The 18423-nt window shown below is 40.4% G+C and overlaps 2 protein-coding genes, 1 long non-coding RNA gene and 1 pseudogene across 13 annotated transcripts in view; 1 reads left to right on the forward strand and 3 right to left on the reverse strand.

Moving 5' to 3' along the window:
* On the reverse strand, positions 1-11041 carry LOC119007150 (gap junction beta-1 protein-like). Of its 6 annotated transcripts, XM_037076564.1 has the most exons (9): positions 10548-11041; positions 9899-10031; positions 8558-9716; positions 8227-8360; positions 7908-8074; positions 7471-7625; positions 6417-6502; positions 6146-6233; positions 4951-5048 (listed from the first exon to the last, which is right to left on the reverse strand). In XM_037076564.1, the coding sequence occupies exons 1-8, from the start codon at positions 10686-10688 to the stop codon at positions 6151-6153; spliced, it is 2058 nt and encodes a 685-aa protein (XP_036932459.1). In that variant the 5' UTR covers positions 10689-11041; the 3' UTR covers positions 4951-5048; positions 6146-6150. The 6 variants fall into 6 exon arrangements, with proteins under 6 accessions (XP_036932462.1, XP_036932463.1, XP_036932460.1 ...); XM_037076563.1 differs by lacking the exon at positions 4951-5048 and having other exon boundaries at positions 5304-6233; XM_037076567.1 differs by lacking the exons at positions 4951-5048; positions 7471-7625; positions 7908-8074; ... (2 more) ...; positions 9899-10031; positions 10548-11041 and adding an exon at positions 1-2838 and having other exon boundaries at positions 6417-6440.
* LOC119007155 overlaps positions 9947-18423 on the forward strand; it is a 22488-nt gene continuing 14011 nt past the window's right edge. The window contains exons 1-6 of one of the 5 annotated variants that reach the window (XR_005071045.1): positions 9947-10084; positions 11103-11291; positions 11676-11752; positions 11879-12022; positions 12271-12336; positions 13171-14053. This is a non-coding gene — a long non-coding RNA (uncharacterized LOC119007155). Of the gene's footprint in view, positions 10085-11102; positions 11292-11675; positions 11753-11878; positions 12337-13170; positions 14054-18423 lie in introns of those variants that run through there. The other 4 variants (XR_005071041.1, XR_005071044.1, XR_005071043.1 and 1 more) reach the window with 4 other exon arrangements.
* LOC119007151 (transforming growth factor beta activator LRRC32-like) lies at positions 14697-17073 on the reverse strand. Of its 2 annotated transcripts, none has more exons than XM_037076569.1 (2): positions 16932-17073; positions 14697-16784 (listed from the first exon to the last, which is right to left on the reverse strand). In XM_037076569.1, exons 1-2 carry the CDS (start codon positions 17019-17021, stop codon positions 14907-14909), a joined length of 1968 nt encoding a protein of 655 aa, XP_036932464.1. In that variant the 5' UTR covers positions 17022-17073; the 3' UTR covers positions 14697-14906. The 2 variants fall into 2 exon arrangements, with proteins under 2 accessions (XP_036932464.1, XP_036932465.1); XM_037076570.1 differs by having other exon boundaries at positions 14697-16778; positions 16932-17040.
* The window catches only part of LOC119007154, a 2895-nt pseudogene continuing 2378 nt past the window's right edge, over positions 17907-18423 (reverse strand).

Raw genomic sequence — 18423 nt, forward strand, 5'->3', positions numbered from 1 at the left:
AATGTTTTCAAATTATCAGCAAGTTTATTTTATATTACATAATGTACACATATAGTTTCAACCCATATTATATACAGTATTAACTGGATTGTTTACCCGGATGTGAATTGATAAATATGTACATTTAGGCATAAAGGTCAACATCAGGGTTTTTGTATGCACTACAGTATGATACAACAGTTGTAGAAACAGATACCAGCGAATTCCCGGACCACAGAGATACTGAATAATACGCTTCGGAGGGTAATGTTAAGGGGGAAAGCAAGTGTAACAGTCAGACAGCGATGGGTCTCCGTTAAAAAGTAGGTCAACCTCAAACATTTTTTCAGAAAAGGAAAAGAAAACAGCACTTCAAACAGAAGCCACAGTGAAGTCAGTAGGCGGTATTCACAATTGAATTCAAAGATATACAAATCCAAAGACATATGTACAGTACTAAGATCTGCAATACTCGAAAAGCGACACAGCAGACAAGTGACACAAGTACAGATTAATTATTGTAATTTTGCCAGATTCATCCATTGAATATCGTGTGATATCTGCACCAGTTTTTGGAGGTTTCGAAGGTTTACTGAAATGACACACAGTCGCCCTGACGACTCTGTCAAGATAACAAATGTTATTGATAGTAGTAGTGCGGATATAATGCTATTAAATTTTATTTTTCAATCATGTATTTTCATGTATTTTTTCTAGCACCAACTGTATTTCCAAAGCAGTTTGCCAAGTTACGTAATCATCGTAGCCGTCGGCACAAAGTTAAACAAAATCAAATAACTAAAAGTGTCTGATAAAACCGAAGCATACCATTATTGGCTTAAAGGGCTGTTACTGACATTTAATGGCTTTTACTCCCATTAATTAGCTTCTCCTTCATTACCTGGCTGTGACTCATACTGGAATTAAATATGGTACTCATGAACAATACTTTTGATGTAAATAAAGTTCACTTTCTATCCAGCATTTCAATCTCTACGGCAATCTTTATATATTTAAAAGGGGCCTTACCAGTGATTCAAAATGTTTTTGTGTGATCTCAGCAGCTGCCTGTTTCCCTTATTTGCTATCATACAAATCTATTTGTTAAGTATTCATTGAACACTCTTCAATAGGTGACCCATTCCTTTTTTTTTCTACTTGGCCATTTTATGGCTTTATTCAGTTTAAAGAGATGACAGGGAAAGAAGGGAGGGAGGGGAATGACATGCAGCAATGGGCCACAGGTTGAATTCAAAACCCTGGGCCGCTGTGGCAATGACACAGCCTCTGTATGAACTCTACCCTCCGAGCTACCAGGGCACCCTGAACCATCCCTGTTTGTGTCAAAGCTACATTACTGTTGCACAATAAAGCAGCTCAAATGTGACTTTCATCTGCTTGTTGGTGCACTTAGGTGCTGGGGACTAACTGACATTTGATTTGTTCCTACACAGAAACCTCTAGAATGTGAAATCATATGTGTTAATGTGACCTTTCTTTTTTTTTTTCAAATCAGCTTGGTATTTTCAGATTTGCCCGTTAGGCACCATTTTCACTGATCATCAAGCTTTGATAAACTGCTGACACCGATGTCATATGTCAACAAACTTTCATAACAGCTCAATACTGTACTCCCTTTAGACTCGAGTATTTTTGTTTGAAGTTTTTTTTTTCTTATGTTAATATAATATCTGGCACAAGAATTTTCCTTCGGGATTTATACATTTCTATATGTAAATCTTATGCACACACATGCAAAAACACTGCTATGGTCCTTTAACGTTCACGACTGGCTCCGAATAGTTTAGAAAAGTTGCAACAGCAGCATCTACTTGTGTCAGTTAAACTGATAAAGACAATAAAAGATGAATCAATAAGCAGTTGACAAAATGAAAGATAAATAAACGGTCTAAATGCCAACAATGATCAAGTTTACAGTTTATCATGTGACATTAAAGAGCAATGTGCTCCGTCAAGTGTGATTACTGATGATTAGTGTAAAGGGAGCAGGGCAGTCTCAGAAAGCAGAACACCTTTCACCCTTCTCAGTCGGGCTCTTTTTGGTCACAGCGAACTTAGACTTGAGCGAATGGTCTGCTATCAGCTGATTGATTTCATTTTGCCTGTAAGAAGACAATCTTTGACTGATCCAAGCTGCTTTGGACTCTTCGTCAGAGCCTCGCAAGCACCGCTGGCAGGCCCTGCCTATGAGGTACACCACCTCGGCCAGGTTAAGCAGCACACACACCCCAGACACTGCCAGCATGAACACGGTGAATATGGTCTTTTCAGTCGGTCTGGACACGAAACAGTCCACTGTGTTGGGGCATGGGTACGAGTCACACTTTACCAAACGCACCATCTTAAAGTCAGGATAGATCAAGTAGAAGATGTAGAGAAAAGCCACCTCGAAGATGATTCTGAAGATGATACTGATCATGTAAGTCCACCACAGAGCTCCGGTGATCTGAAACTTCTGGTTCTTGATGTGCTCCAGCTCCTTGGGGCTGCTGCGGCCCGCCCTCTTCAGGATCTTCTTGTCGATGTGGCGCCGGTGGGCCACATGCATGGCCACCAGCAGGGCGGGGGTGGACACCAGGATTAGCTGGAGTGCCCACAGGCGAATGTGTGAGATGGGGAAGAACTGGTCGTAGCAGACGCTGTTGCATCCTGGCTGTTGGGTGTTGCAGGTGAAGCCGGACTTCTCATCTCCCCAGACACTCTCTGCAGCAACCACCAGGACCAGGATACGGAAGATGAAGATAACTGACAGCCAAACGCGTCCAATGCCAGTAGAGTGCCTGTTTACGCCGCTGATCACGGCATAAAAGGACCCCCAGTTCATTTTCGACTCCAGGTCTGCAAAAATAACAAGTATAGTCAAGTTAAGGTTGTAGGACTTGGGCAAAGCTATATCTCCAGCATCAGATCATATCAAAATTAATCAAAATGCCTCTCAGGAAAAATAAAATAACAATAATATAGTTTATTAAAAATACCATTCAGTTCTTGAAAAAAGTCACATTTTTGAAAATGGATTATCAGTTTAAATAGCATATGGTTACTATCGTCCACAAGATCCTGTAATTAGTAAAAGTCTAACTGTTGTATTTGTAGTTTTTAGAGGTTTACCAGGCTCAGCCGGCGGTGCAAGCGGCGTAAGCAGCGCCGGGTCCAAAGAAGACCATCTTGAGGTGTGGCCTGAGCATCAAGCTGGATTTGGCAGAGCAAGGAACAACAGAAAAGAATTGCCAAGTAGCCCGCTGGCCGTATAAAAAGCAGGGGTGATGGCCTACCGTCGCGCACCGTCACAAGACGCAACGGGACGAGACCAATTGCGAAACATTCGCAGAGCCACGTGATTGGCTCACCCTGTATTAATACTGTACTCCCAAACTGACCTACAGCCCAGTTGCAGACAGACTGACAGACTGCCAACGCATTTCTCCAAGTAACCAGCAAGACATCCATCTCATTATGAGATTTTCTTTTTTTTAAGATGACTGAGAGCCCTCTATTGTTTGTACGAAAGGCAACAGACCAGATTAGCCTGAGAAAAATCATTACGCTCTCTAAAAGCTGATTCATCCAAATATTTCGACCATAAAAAAGGGTCTTGAGTATTTCAACAGCATCGTATGTATTTGTCAAGTCGAGGCAATGGGGCATGTCAGTCATCAGTCACATAAAGTCTGACCTCACTGCACACTGAGTGTTAGTATAAGACAGAATCAAACAATAGAACGTGTATTTTACCTTCAGCTGTGGTGGTACACAAAAATGTGTACAAATCGGGAAGAAATGAATTAAAATATTGTGCTTTTTAGCAAGCCAAAAGGCTGGATTGAGAACACCATGCGTTTGGAAAATGCTAATCATTCCTCCGCCACTAGCCACTGCCCTGCACCGTAGCAGTCATATGCTCTTATATAAACTATTTACATACAATGGCGGCCTTTATTGGGCTGCAACAAGACTCTTTAGAATTCAGATCAAACGCCTCGATTTCCGCCTACCCCGGGCAAAAGAAGGAATCTGTGTGGACACAAAAGGCCTCAGCCTGCCACATTATTTATTGTGCTTGGCAGGGCAGGCGAGTGAAGGAAGCTTTTGACCTGAGCCTCTGTCATTGAGGAGCACAGAGTCACGGACAGGGTTTGCAGATTCATCCAGCAAATATTTGAGCTGGTCAACTAATTTAAACACATAGTAGTGGAATATAGTGGAATATATAGTAATATAGTAGTGGAATATCAAAGCCAGTTTTAACTTTATACACAAGATTTAATTAAGACCAGTCCTCTCATTCGTTCATGCTGATTTTTTGTATTGTAACCAAGTCATGAATTTAAAATGCTTGAATACCATAAATTGAGCAAATATATTCTAGTCACGAACATGAAATTTAATTAAGCTGCTGTGTGCCAGATGCTGCTGCTGCTAATGTTTTTACCAGGGAATTAATTATCCACAAAACTACTTTTCTATCAAATTTGGATCATTCATTCACTGTTTTGACATTGGTTTGTGAGCACATGACATACTTTTTATTGTCATTTGTGTTAAGACTTACTTCACAGTTATGTCTCTGCTATAAAGCACAGTGTGCTCATGACAAACTGTTAAATAAGAAGAGATAAAACTCAATCTGCACAATTATCCTTTCAAATCAGAGGATTATGTGTCTATAATTTATTCTGTCATGCTTGTGACACCTTATTAAAGATGAAATTCAATGACTTCCAGGCCAAATTGCCTAAAAGGTGTTAATGGTTTGAGATAAGGATCAGGCTCAATTACTGTTACATCACTGAGAAATATTATAATGAGAACAAACAGGCTTTACAGAGGCTCGCAGACAACAATTTAGAAAAAAATAGCAAAGTAACTTATATTCTTGCAGGAAATACGGAAATCTATGCACTTTCAATGGATAATGTTTGTTTATATCTATAAACAAAAAGCCTTAAAGACATTGATTCACAAACTTTAAAGGATTTCAAGGACCCGGGGGAACCCTGCGTCATCATGAACTGAGATTTCACAGTTTGTTCTGGTCAAACTCCTCCCTGTAACAGTAGAAACAATAATTTACAGTAGCAACAAACTGAATGCAAGTGAAAACACAATGTGGTCATTTGTCATGTGCTATCAGATGACCTACAGCAGTTCACTGTGGCATACGCATATCTGCGTCACTTACGACAGTTGAAGTGGGAGGGTTTGGGTGGCCGGGTAATTCTTTGAATGAACTTGACCTCATTAATATTCTCTCTATAGGAGATACAATAGTCTACAATACAGACGAATGGGACATACACAGCTGTAGATAATGCAGTTTTATTGCTAAACAGATATATGTGCTATACATTCAAAATAATAGATCTGCTATTGTACAAGAACTCAATATTAACTCAGGCAACATGGCTATCATAGTTATTATCAAAGAAAAGTTACACATTAAAATATAAAACATGGATCTTCTGTATGTGGCATACAGACAAATCAAGCATTACTTGATAATGTGCAGGTAATGTGACTGAACTGGCACCGTCATATCGCTGGAATACACAAGACACACTTGTGCACAAAAGTATAAACATACAGAACGCAGACATACAAAACTATGTCTATGAAATATTTTCAAAGTAAAACAACATGCTCCATAATTTGGTATTCATGTCCCCTACGCCATACATACATAAAAACGTTCTAAAAATACTCTTGTTTCATACTTTTGTATCAGTGCAAGACAATGGTCACAATTTGTCTGACTCTAAAAGAAGAATTTATATTTAACAAAAAAAGAGAAAAATATTTTTCTTGAGTTACAAACATTAGTGTTACACTCATTCACCAGACATAGCTTTGCAATATAAAACATAAAAATTACACAATAAAGCTGATTCACTTACTGGCACTAATCCAGTTTTACCTCCAAACATTTACATTTTATGTGCTTATTAATCAAATATCTTTGATTTATCATGGTACTGCAAAGTGCCAATCACAGCAGTTTGTCAGTGTGTCAGTCCAATGTGTATTCACATGTACACAGATGGTCAATCAAAGTTGGATGACTTCTTATTTAAGAATCATTAAACATTTAATCTCAGTTACTCTGGTTGAATGTAAGACAGAGCAGAAACAACAAAAAACTACTCACACTCCCTACTTCTTGCTCTGAGTATAGCAGGAGATGAGGTATTTTCCCCATTCAGAGTCCTGTTGTCTCATTTTTACTTGAAAAGCGCCTGAAAAGCAAAAAAAACAACAAGAAAACAACAGCACATTTGGAGTAAGAATGAGAGTTGTGGCACTGCAGGAAGATTTTGAATGCAGATGACTGCTGCTCTGGTCACAAATAGGCTGCACTGCCACCTACTGTGGATGCACAAGTGTGGGTCAACAATTTTCCAAACTAAAGCTCTACTTACTTATTTTCTTGACACCATGATTCCTCAGTTTGCTGTGTTTTGCGTGCCCGTTCTCGGTCAGTCTCAGAGACAGTGATGCTCCCCTCCTGAAATAAAGAGAATACCATTGTACAGTCAGAACCAAAACATATTTGACATTTTTGCTTGAAAAATGACTGAAATTGTCATTATAAGCATATATTCAGTCACTATACCACTAATACTACACTATATTTACCTACTCAAATCTTTTGCCTGGGCCAATACAAATTATTACTAATGAAGCGGGCCAAAAACTAAGATTGGAACGGATATACATCGACATTTTTTCATGTCAAAATCTAGAATAACAAGGGACAGAATGTGAAAAATTACAATTTACTTAAGTTCTTTACAGATGGGGCATTTAGCAGACACTTTTGTCCAAAGCGACATACAGTAATTCATACACACATTTGTACACCGATGGCGGTGGCTGCCATGCAAGGAGCCGACCAGCACATCAGGAGCAGTTTGGGGTTCAGTATCTTCCCCAAGGACACTTCTACATGCAGACCAGTGGAATTAAACCAGCGACCTTCCAATAACAAGATGATGGCTCTACCCCTGAGCTACAGCCGCCCACTTTTGAAAAAAATGAAGGTACTTGAATATCACAATTTCTGCAACATTATACGCCCACTCCATGGAACCTTGGCAGGAAATATTGTACTTGTTACACCACATTTATTTGATTACTTTAGTTACAAGTTGCTTTGCGGATTCAGATCGTTCAATTTTTATAAGCTGTTACTTGTTACATGTAACTACTCAGTGTTGTGGACAGGCAACAGAACGGTGACTCCACACAGAGTGGCTGCTGCATCAAAACCAAAGTTGATAATCAGAAAAATGCTGAATATCAGATCCCATAATTATCCATGCAAACTGACTTTATATTTGTATGACAGCTGGTAAAATAAATCAAAAGGGCACTTGCTGACAGAAACAACATTACAGTTCACCTGAATTCTTACATTTCTTTTAATTCCACATAACAAATCATGATAACTGCTTGTTTTTCATTCTGAAGTACCTCATCGCTCCGAGCTTTCCCTTTTCAAAGAACAGCTCAACTGTAACTTTGGTCCCCTGTGGGTAAAGTCTGGCATACAGTGTCCTGTTGTGGACCATAGCTTGGAACCAGCCCACAGCCTCCTTAGACCAATCACTCCCATTCACAGGCGTCACCTTGGGGGGAGGAGGAAACAGACAAAATACCATGAACTGAGATAATTCATTTCCTTTATCACAGAGCAGTGATAAGGCTGTGACTAATCACGTGGAAAAACGCCAATACTGTAAGTTAGTCTACACTCACAGCAGAGCACAGTACATTAACCATTTCCATGTATGCAAATCCTCAGAGGGATAATCTGCGTGCCTCATGCTGAGAAATCTTAATGTGTTCATGAGTAGGTGCTTTAGGTAGTAAAATCATGAAGCCAACACTATCAGCAGGGAACCACTCACATTTGCCAGAGAGACCTGTACAGCCTGAAGTGGTAGGGCAGCCATTTCTGGAGTCAGCTCCTTGATTTTTAACAGTGACAGGCAGGCAGTGTCACCGTAGTCCAGCCTCTTCACCTCAACTTTGATGGATGTCTCACTCCCAGCACCACCATCAGTGGCATTATTATCTGACATCCAAAAAAACAGAGCATGGCATAAAAAAAGAAAAGAAAAAAATCAGTAAAGAATTCCCAGGAGGGTACAACAAAGCAAAGTGACACTGCTACCATCTAGAGGTGTGCATCTGCAAAACCATCCCAACAGACAGAACTGAACCCACCTCCACTTATTCCACATATCTTTGTCACCTGAGCCCTGCACCATTGTTCCTGCTTAGGGAACCAACCCATTACTTTGGTTCCAATGTCTGGAATGCAGTTCTGCTCTGCGTATGATGTCGTATCTTTCCAGCTGCTGCAAATGAGAAAAAAAAATAATGACAACCAGAAACATGTGGATTATTAAAAAGAGGGTGGGGGGGGTCTACAAAGAAAGCAGTATTGAACAAAAAGGATAAGTGGCTCTTTAAGTTCTGTTAATGTGATCAGGGAGGGTTTAGAAAAGCTGAGAAAAAGCAGACAAGAGATTAGAATCCATGCTGAATGACTTACTCTGTGACAAGGGCCTGCAGCTTCATGATGGAGCTGACCTGTTGGATGTAGAAGTTGCCCGGGCTAACAATATGCGACACCACAACTTCAGTCTCTTCAAACTTCTTTATCTGGAACTCGGGGATGGTGATGCTGTTGATTCCTTGTGATTTTGATGGAGCAGAATCACCCTCATGTTCTGGTTCTGTGCACTGCAGATTTTGGGTTTCTCGCTGCATGTTTACACAGGAGTTCTCCACATGAGCTGCTACATTTCTGCTTTTGTCTTCATTTTCCAAGGGGTTAGTCTCAGAAGCCCCTTGTTCCACCTCTGTAAAGATGTCTCCAATATCCCACAATTCAGTCTTTGTTGCAATCACACAAGTGTAGGTTAGAGAGCCACTTGATTCCACTCTTTTCACTCTGAACACTGGGGCTTGGTTTTCCATGTCTGTGCTCAGGGTTTTTGGAGCATGTGTGTTGATCAGATCATCCGTCGCAACTTGCCTGAATTGGCAGCTTTGGGTTTTGATAGGCGAGTTCGACTGTGGTGAACTTGAAGCGTATGTACTAATATTCCACTCCATGACAGCGACCTCTAGTGCCCCCATGTTTTTAGCTTTTGCTCTGAGGAAGTGAAGCAGCTGTGAGGATGTTTGTTTTTGGTGTTGCATGTGGACATCATCCTCACATCCCCAGCTAATTAGTGGTGTTATTTTCATTGGTTTAGGGTTACCGATCTCTGGGAATATAGCCTGTATGGGAGGGAGCAGTACTGGTGGCCTCTCCGCGCTAATCTCAGGACTCTGAATAATGACAGGTGGAAGAATCTCAGCATCTGGTGGGCGTTCCTCTTCAAAAACAACAGCATGTTCTTGTTCTTCAGCCTCTGAGTGAGAAGATGAGCTAGCAGTCACAACGGTGCGGTGGTAGCTGGACGCATTGCTGCATATCATGTCATCCTGCTGGATGGCCGAGGGCTGGGAGATGAGGAAATGTTTTAACTGTTGAAGGGGCAGCGTGGCTCCAAGCACCTGGACTGCTTTGGCTATGGAGCTCGCCATCAGCGAGTTCTGCAACATGAGCCCGAACTTGAAAACATCTGTTACTTGGTTCCCTTTGTTTCCAAGTGGCTCAAGTTGCTTTTTTCTCATTTCTTTTTCAATGTACATCTGAGGCTCTGTAAAGATGAGAAAAGCAGAAAAGAGAGAAAAATCTTTCTGACATCACACATTAGACAACACCTGTGTAGTTAATGCTGGTGGGATTCAAGATCAAATGGTATATTTGTCTTACACATATCACATAATATCTGAAATATCACAATACAGGCAAAAATCGGATGATTACTTCTTGACTTACCAACCGTGAGGTCCTTTAATAAAGCAGAGAGCTTTTCAACTGCTTGACATTTTGAGTCCAAAGCCTTTGTAAGGTCACTGAACACACTGGTGGGAGAAGATGAACTGAAAAAACTTTGAACCTCTTCATAGGCCTGAAATTCACAATGAACAACGAAAGGACTTTCTCAGTTATACAAACATACAAGTAAGGGCTTGTCATGCACTTTTTAGAAAACTAATCCACAACTGTGCTGTTGATTTTATACTTTTTCAGATAATTTGCTCAACAGCCACCATTGTAATGCTTCTAAAATGTGACGAGGACACAAATCATTAAGTTATTAGTGAATGAATTAGTTTCTTCTATTTATGTATCTATTGTATCTGTGTAGCTATTGTCACTACTTTCTGCCATATTATAGACCACACAGTTAGAAAATATTCAACCATACAAAAATATTAATTTAAAAAAGATTCGTTGCAGCTCTGATAACAATTCCATGAAGAATTAAAACAAACAAACAAACAAACAAACAAAAACAAACAAACCACAACATAGCTTTGTTCAAAAACTGCTAGCTAGCTACAATAATTTACAGCTAATGACAGCAGTAACAATACAAACGTGTGGATCCAATGTGTGGATTTTGAACTGACGTTAGCATTACCTTATTGGTGAGGTTGAGAAGCTCTTGTTCAAGTGTATTCCGGGCATTTTCCAGCAAAAACAGTTTGTAAGTTAACTGCACTTTTTGGCTAATTGTGTCTGGGGGTGGCTGCCGATGGATGGCCTGCTGAGGGGGAGTCATGGTCGTCTTGCGGGGCGGGACTGTGTCGGTGCTGCCGCTGCTGAGGCTCCTGGCTCTGCCGGTGCGCCGTGTGGCTAACGTCAGCTAGCTAGCTTCTTCTTCGTTGGTTTGGCTTAGCTAGCTAGCTAGAACGAATCATACACACTGAATACAGCGTAAACGTCGTTGGCTATTAACAGTTTTGATGGCACTCTTTGTCCACAACGGTAGTTTTCTAGTCCTGGGCCATACCAAAGTGCAAAATGTTTACTTTCCTGAAGCTAGCTAGCTGTCTATTTCGAGCGTCCTACTCTGTCATTCACCGGTAGACTGGGAGTAGTCAGTGTCCGCCATGTTGAAACCGCTGGTTTTGACTTATTTGAACAAAAGCAAAGGTGTGGCGTAACCTTAGAGGGTGTCTTGCTCTTTCTTCAGTTTCTCTGTCACCATAGCCAGCTAGAAAAAGATTGCTTGATGTCTGGATTAGATAATCCAACAACCCAACATTAACATAAATTCCTGACAACTGTCTACCAAGAGACTAACAAATGGATGGACCACAAGGAAACAACCTAGTTCTAACCCCAGGATACAGATCATCACTGCTGGGATGGAATCAATAATGTATGTATGGATGTATGACTGAAAATGTATCATAATCATCATAAATCACAATGAGTTATATTAGGATATGGTATATGCATATGCGTAGTTATGTGATAATAGTCTAAATGAAATGTGTCGCATTATTTTTGAGGACCAAATATATTCTCAAAACACAAAATAACAATTGAGATATGTCACAGAATAAACACAGTGAAACACCAAAATAACCTTAACTCATTTCGAGTAGTGTATAATCAGCTACTTTTTGTATTGGTGAAATTCCAGCCAGTAGTATATAGGTAACTTTTACAACACCGTTGAGTTTCTTTGCAAGCCACCAGTTGCAGTGAATGCAATGTTAAATCCTCCATATTTGCTCACTACATTTGTGCCTTTCTTTAGCCCCCAGGTGTGCATCAGCTGCAATGGTTATCTTACCAGTAATGGCTGTGAGAAGCAACTAATCATCAGTTTTCATTGTAAGTTTAAAAAAAAAAATCCATATTGTGCATTCCTATCTATGTAATTACTCAAAGCAAAGTATCCAGAATCACCACAGATTATTCAATCTGTTATTGGGTTGTAATTAAGACCTCTTTCTACAGTGATGGATTTTGGAAATCTCCATTCTGAGGCACCCATGTGGTCATGAAGTGACAACTGCATTGGCTTACTGGTTACAGGCACAGGGGCCCATTCAGACAAGGGGCCCCTAAACCAGAAGACTGAAAGACCCAGAGACTGACCAGGTCATACTTTCCGCTCTTACGTTCTCGGACTTTGAGGATCTGCCCATATGGAGTACAATCTGATATTTATTTTCATATTTTGTTCTTACATAATAGAGCTATTTTTAAGTCCAGATCCTGTTGTGTCCTGCCCTGAATGTGTTGTATCCACTTAAGAGAAGAGATTTAGAAGAAAATATGTATTGGCAAGACACTGTAAACGATTTTATGAGGTGAATTTCCGTATTTTTCTTTAATGCTATTTATAGACTACCGAAAAAAGAGTATCGGGCGAAGGAGCAGGATGCATCTCTTTGGAAAAACTACAATTCCAGGTCAGCATATTTCTAAATAGGACACAGAGGAAAGAGAATAGAACATGAGAGCAGAACAAACAACTTGGCCGAATGCTGAGATAGGAAGTTTTTACAAGAGGGTGTTTCACAGAAGAACTGATAAAACTGATTTCTTTTTTAAACTAGAAGATATGTGCAACTTTAAATGGCAACGTCAGTAACTTGTGCTTGATTTGAGGAAGCGGATATCACTGATTTACGATAAAATTATCCTCATTAAGAGAGATTTCCACAGTTTAATCTTGTGCTTGTAAACATGGGCTTTACTGGAAATACAGTTAGCCTAGAGGGAGATCCTGACAATGATACAACCTTCCATTACCTGCTCTATTGTGCTTACAAACAAGCTGCTGCTAATGTCTAAATGCCATCGAACATTAATCACCGGGCAGAAGAATGAGTACAATTTGCTCCTTGCATTCCTATGGTTTTACACCTAATACTACCCACACAGTCTTCTTTTCTTTGAGTGCTCTTTGCTTGAACTTGTCAAGCTGCTACTTGATCTAGTACCTAAATCTTGTGGGTGGGGCAACATTTCCTACAGTTATATTGCTCAAGAGCAAGATTGATAGGCGTCCTCCTGGCTCTTTTGGTGCTATTGCTGGCATCAGCCCTGGGCTCTGTGCGGCCGACAAATCGCTAATGGGCATGAGAATAGCAACAAAAAGACACTTTGCATTAGTATAAAGGAGAAGGATGTGTCAGTAAGAAGACAGTGAGAGGAATGCTCAACAGGATATCCTCCTGCAACAGGAGTTTCTCAGCCACTTGTTGAAATTGTAATAAAGTTTTGATATCTTTTCATTTCAGATATCTCCAGACAATCAACTGTGGATCAGCAGTGCGGTAAAAAATTCAAAGTTTGCTCATGTTTTGTAAGTTTAATTTAATTTTAATGATTATTTGCATATTTTCTTAAGAACAGTAGATTCAAGTGAGCATGTTCTTCACATTGAATACAGTAACAGCAGAGGTGGGCGTAGGCCGTAGATTTACAGGTATCTGTCCTTTACCTGAGTATCTATTTTTCTGAAAACTTTTTGCTTTTACTCTCATATTTGAACAAACTAATCTGTAGTTTCTACTCCTTACATTAGTGTTAATGCATTTGAGGGGAATCGTTGCTCTTTCGATTTTTAACCTTCAAGTACTTTACCAGCCCACAGTGTTGACATTTGACATCCTGGGAATGAGACTCAACACCAAGTCCTACAGATTTGACCTTTAAAGGTGCAATACGTAACAGGTGGTCACCCTGAATTCATACTCTCAACACACTGGTGCAGCATATTACCAGAATAACTGCTAATTGCTCCAAACTGTATTCCCTTTATCCATCCATGTCTTTACCTACTGTTAGCTCCTTAGCTGAAGTAGCCATACAGCTAGCCAGACTACTAGGCATCTTGTCCTCACATTCTTTTCAATAATTTTGGTTAATTTTGAAATGTTTTACTAAAATTCTTACATATTGCACTTTTAAAGTCTTTGGAGTATATTAATATGATGTGAAGTTCAATTAGCTTTGCACACAAAAACCACCTTCAGAGTGAGACGTTTTACTTTTATACCTCAAGTACAGATCCTGTATTTCCTTTTAACTGACTAAAGAAGTTATTCTATTTTTAGTCCTTCGGTGTCTTTTTATACACAAGTATCTGTACTTCTTGTTGAGTAAAACCTCTGAATGATAGTAGCTCCCCAAGTCAACATTTTTATGACTCAGTGGAATTCAAGTTGCTCAACCGAAAACAGAACTTCACAGATACTGAAATTCTTCCCTTCATTTGTTAAATGAAGACTGCCAACACTTTCTGGTTATTAGTACAGCATGTTTATTATGTACTGTTGCCACATTTACCACTGTATTTGTTAACAGCCTCCCAGGGTCAGAGCCACATAAGTTATAACAAAAGCAGTGGGAGATAGAGACATATATTAAAATGGATTTGTATACACACACTGTCAAATAAGCTTGTTTAATTGAGTATACATAGTTTTGTAGAAAAACTCATACTGGGTCTCCCATCTGCATTGGCCGGTCCAAATTCTGGGAATGTTGTGCAAGGCCTTGCAGAACGTCATCAAAATTTGAGCCAAGGTTAAGCCTTTTGTCACAAACAAAGATTTCACAATGAAGGACGCGCAAAAATTCTCCGCCTGATTAGTTGATTTGGCTTGCACTATAACCAAACAGCTTGGGAGTCAATAAAGCCAATTTCACTTCCAACATTTTGGCTGCACGTGTCACACAGTCCTGCAGACCAGTATTTTGCAGGGGGAGTCATAAAAGAGAGAGAGAGAGCCTGAATGAAGATAAGAAAACAACCATTATGTGAAAGGATGAAGATTTTATTGCAATTCATTCATTCAAGTCTGTTAGTTTCTGAGCAGCCATGAAGCCCCCACTTCTGTTTATAGTAAAATAGATCATGCGTACTGAAAATAACAGGAATCATGCTTCGATTACTGCACTTTTGCTCCCCAGTGCATTTAGTTGTGTTTACAGAGCCATGTGCAAAAAGTCTGACAGTAGATCTTAGACATTACACTATGAATGAAATCTGTGTGCAACACACCTTCCTTATGGATATGATCAGCACTGTTAGTATCACAGCTACAAATGTAACAATTATGATCATTTGTCCAAAGTGAATTTCCTGCGCTTTTGGATGCAACAAACAATCCAATGAAGTTTTATTCAGATATCTCGTCATCGCAACATTTTCATAAATTGTGAAGCAAACAGTGTCACTGATATCGGGCAGCTTTATCTCCAGCTCATTCAGGACTGTCAGCCATTCGCTGTCACAGCAGTTAAAATTATTTCCACTAACATATATGAGATTGAGGTGTTTGGACAAAGCAAGGATCAGAGAATGGTTCAGAGACACAAAGCTATTATCTCTTATGTCGATTTCTCTCAGAGGAGAGCAGCTTAAACTGCTGGGGATCGTATCCAGACGGTTGTTAGACATATTCAGCTGAGTTAACATCGGCATGCAGGGTAAAGAAAAATCTGAGCTGGTCATGTTTATTTCACTGATAATCAAAGATTGGAGAGTCTTCGGCACACCTTCGAAAGCTTTTGTTTGCATCAACATGCGTGGATTTCTCGCAAGGTTCAGAGAAATCAAAGAGTTCTTTTGAAAAGTGTTTGGGTGAAGTGCTTCTATGTTGTTTTCTTTAAGATTGAGGTGTTTAAGAGTGCTTAAATGCCCGAATACGACACAGGATGTGTTGGTATTCATTGGCTGTGTCGACTGAGGGCTTTGCAAATGATCCATGGAGGCGCAAGGTTGCACAGAATTGTCTTGTAGATTTAATGTTTCTATTTGCGTGAGCGCTTTGAGAAAGAGCGGGGAAATAGACACAAGTCCGTTGCTTTGCATGTCGAGGCGCTTTAAGGAGGGAAAGTAAAGCTGCCGATGGTATCCTGATGCGTTACTGTCTCTAACTTTCCAGATGATATTTTGCAGACAGTTGTGACTGAAATTCAGAGTTTCTAAAGATGAGAGAAGGCTCAAAGTCTCCAGTGGGAAAGACCTGAAGTGGTTATAGCTCAGGTCGATATAAATCAGTGGCATCAGCCTCCAGTTTGAGTGAAGGTTGTTTTTTCTAACCGTCCTTTCCTTTATAATCTCATTGTAAAGAGCATTGGCCTCTGATACCATTGCAGCCTCTGAATTTAAGGCACCAACCATGTTATCCTGCAAGTGAAGATACTTCAAACGGTTCATTTTCGGAACGATTGGGAAATAAAGGAGTTTGTTGTGACTGAGATCAAGAATTTCGAGCCTGTAAAACAGATTGTCTTCTTGCGTAACAAAGAACTCGACGGAGTTCCAGCTGAGATTCAGATATTTAACTTGATGTAATTTAAAATCGCAGATGTGCGCGAGGTTATTTCTGGCCAGGTTTAGCATCTCCAAGTGTCTCAACGGTTCAAACGTCTCCTGTTCGATCACTGATATCTGATTGTCCTCAATAGTAATGGACCTCAACCCTTTAGTCTCCTTAAACAAGCTGTATGAAAGCCTTGTCAATGCATTACCACTCATCTTAAGTTGATCAAGAGAAGATTTGTTCTGAAGGTAGCGTTCCACCGCCTCATCCCCCAGACCGTTCATTGATAAATCCAAAATCTTCAGTCCACTGACGGATCGGAGGGCTTTGCTGTTACTGCCAAGGTTGTTGTTCAGCACATTTCTGGACAAATTCAACTCCTCAAGTCGAGCCAGGTTTTCAAAAGCCCCTTCGGAGATGAGATCCAGCTGGTTAAAGCTCAGGTCCAGCTGCTCCAAGTATGGCAGAGCAAGTGTGTGCAACTGTCTGATGAAGTTATTGGACAGGTCTAGCCTCCGGAGCCTCGCATCCAAGTCCAGAGGGACAGAGGAGAGATTCTGGTTGTTCCAGGACTGCTCCTTGAAATGAGAGGAACATTAATCATAATCAAAGAGCGAACCATGGAAACTGAAGTCAAACAACGCGAGCAGTTTGAGGATCTCATGCCAGTAGAATGTGAGACTTTAAGAACAAAGAATTAGCATTTAAATGATTTGTTAGCCTACCTTCAGCTCGTGATAAGTCAGCCCAGTTAGAAAGAGGTCATGGCTGAGTGACCAGAGCAGTAGGAGATGAGAGAACATATGTCCGACCATCCTCCCTCTGCTGCTGCTCCTGCTGCTGTACCACTAACTGTTGTCAGAGCTCATATACACACTCACACACACCCTCTTATAGCCATGCTTCATAAAAAAAAAAAAAAAAAAAAAGGAAGACAGAAAACAGCTGCAGACACCAGATAGGCATTGTGGACACTATATTTAAACAATAAAGGCTTTGTCGATGATTTATCACTTTTAATGAAAAGAAACATCAGAGTAAGGAATGCTTCATTAAAATTAAATGTTTTTTTTTAAGACAAAGATGGTCCTATTTTAGTTTAATGTAACTAATTAAACTGAAGCAATCATTACAAAAATGAGCTATGAACAGAAATGCACAATTGAGACATTTTTTTTTTACCGTACCATTTACAAGACCTTTAATGTTATCATGACATATGAAATTATTTAAAGCGCTGAAGAGTTCGTGCCAACCAGGAAATCGCTTACCGAGCGATATAAATTTATACCTGTGTTTGTTCCTGACATAGTCTCAGGGAAACGGAAGCCGTTCTAAAATAGACGAGAGGAACAAATAAACAGACGGCGTGGAGGCCGGAGCTGGAGGGAAGCCCCCAGCAAGGTATAAAGAGACATGCTAAAATAGACTGATGAAAGGCAGCGGCAGCACACACATAAACAATGCTACAGCACGGGCCCAGGTGGACGACCTGAAATATACACGCTGAGGCTTTAAAGCCGCAGGATTGTAAAAGTAGCTGTCCTCAAAGAGCTGACAGACGAGATGAGGCGAAAAGTTCACGGATGTATCTTCACGAGATTAACGATGTGTCCTGACAGTTTTTCCTGCTGCTGTGACACACGCCTTTATCAGCATCCCCTCACAGTGCTCAGTGTCGGTTTCACACATCCTGCGAACAGCGTTATCACCTTCATGCCGTCTTGTTTCAGTTCAGCTGTATGACACCAAAAAAAGTTGCGTCCGCGTCCATGGAGATGAGGACTTTGTCCATGAGAGGCCTATCTGGTATCACCAACTCGAGCTCATCGTCCTGATGCAGCTGCACTATGCCTGTGACAAAGGACATGCACAAGACGAAGGCATCAGAGGAGATACAAGTTGGTGACATTATGGTGTCACTGTTAATTGTCCTAATATAGAGCACTAGGCTGTGACTGTTTTTGCTCGCACAGGCACCCAAAAATCACATTTGCCATCAGTCAATTAATGGTTTCTTTAAGCCAATCAGTGGATGTTTGAGGTGCAGGGGCGAAAACAAATGCAAACGGCACCAGTTGTATGCATTGGGGCACACAATCCAAGATCCAATCCAGATTTAGGTGCACCAGTGAACTCAGTTAGTGTGATCTGAGTTTGCTTTATTCATTTGCGTTGGTCAAGCATTTACAACACAGGCTGCACCTTTGTCCCTGT

This window comes from Acanthopagrus latus, chromosome 18 (genome assembly GCF_904848185.1).
Source record: "Acanthopagrus latus isolate v.2019 chromosome 18, fAcaLat1.1, whole genome shotgun sequence".
Classification (NCBI taxonomy): Eukaryota; Metazoa; Chordata; class Actinopteri; order Spariformes; family Sparidae; genus Acanthopagrus; species Acanthopagrus latus.

What these genes read in the sequence shown, in the direction of transcription:
- LOC119007151 (XM_037076569.1), bottom strand. Translation starts at nt 17,021, where the DNA reads ATGGTCGGACATATGTTCTCTCATCTCCTACTGCTCTGGTCACTCAGC. An exon ending in TGACTTATCACGAGCTGAAG is followed by an intron (nt 16,785 to 16,931) that starts GTAGGCTAACAA and finishes TCTCATTTCAAG; the next exon opens with GAGCAGTCCTGGAACAACCA.
- LOC119007150 (XM_037076564.1), bottom strand. Translation starts at nt 10,688, where the DNA reads ATGACTCCCCCTCAGCAGGCCATCCATCGGCAGCCACCCCCAGACACA. An exon ending in CTGCAGGCCCTTGTCACAGA is followed by an intron (nt 8,361 to 8,557) that starts GTAAGTCATTCA and finishes TCTCATTTGCAG; the next exon opens with CAGCTGGAAAGATACGACAT. An exon ending in TACAGGTCTCTCTGGCAAAT is followed by an intron (nt 7,626 to 7,907) that starts GTGAGTGGTTCC and finishes CCTCCCCCCAAG; the next exon opens with GTGACGCCTGTGAATGGGAG.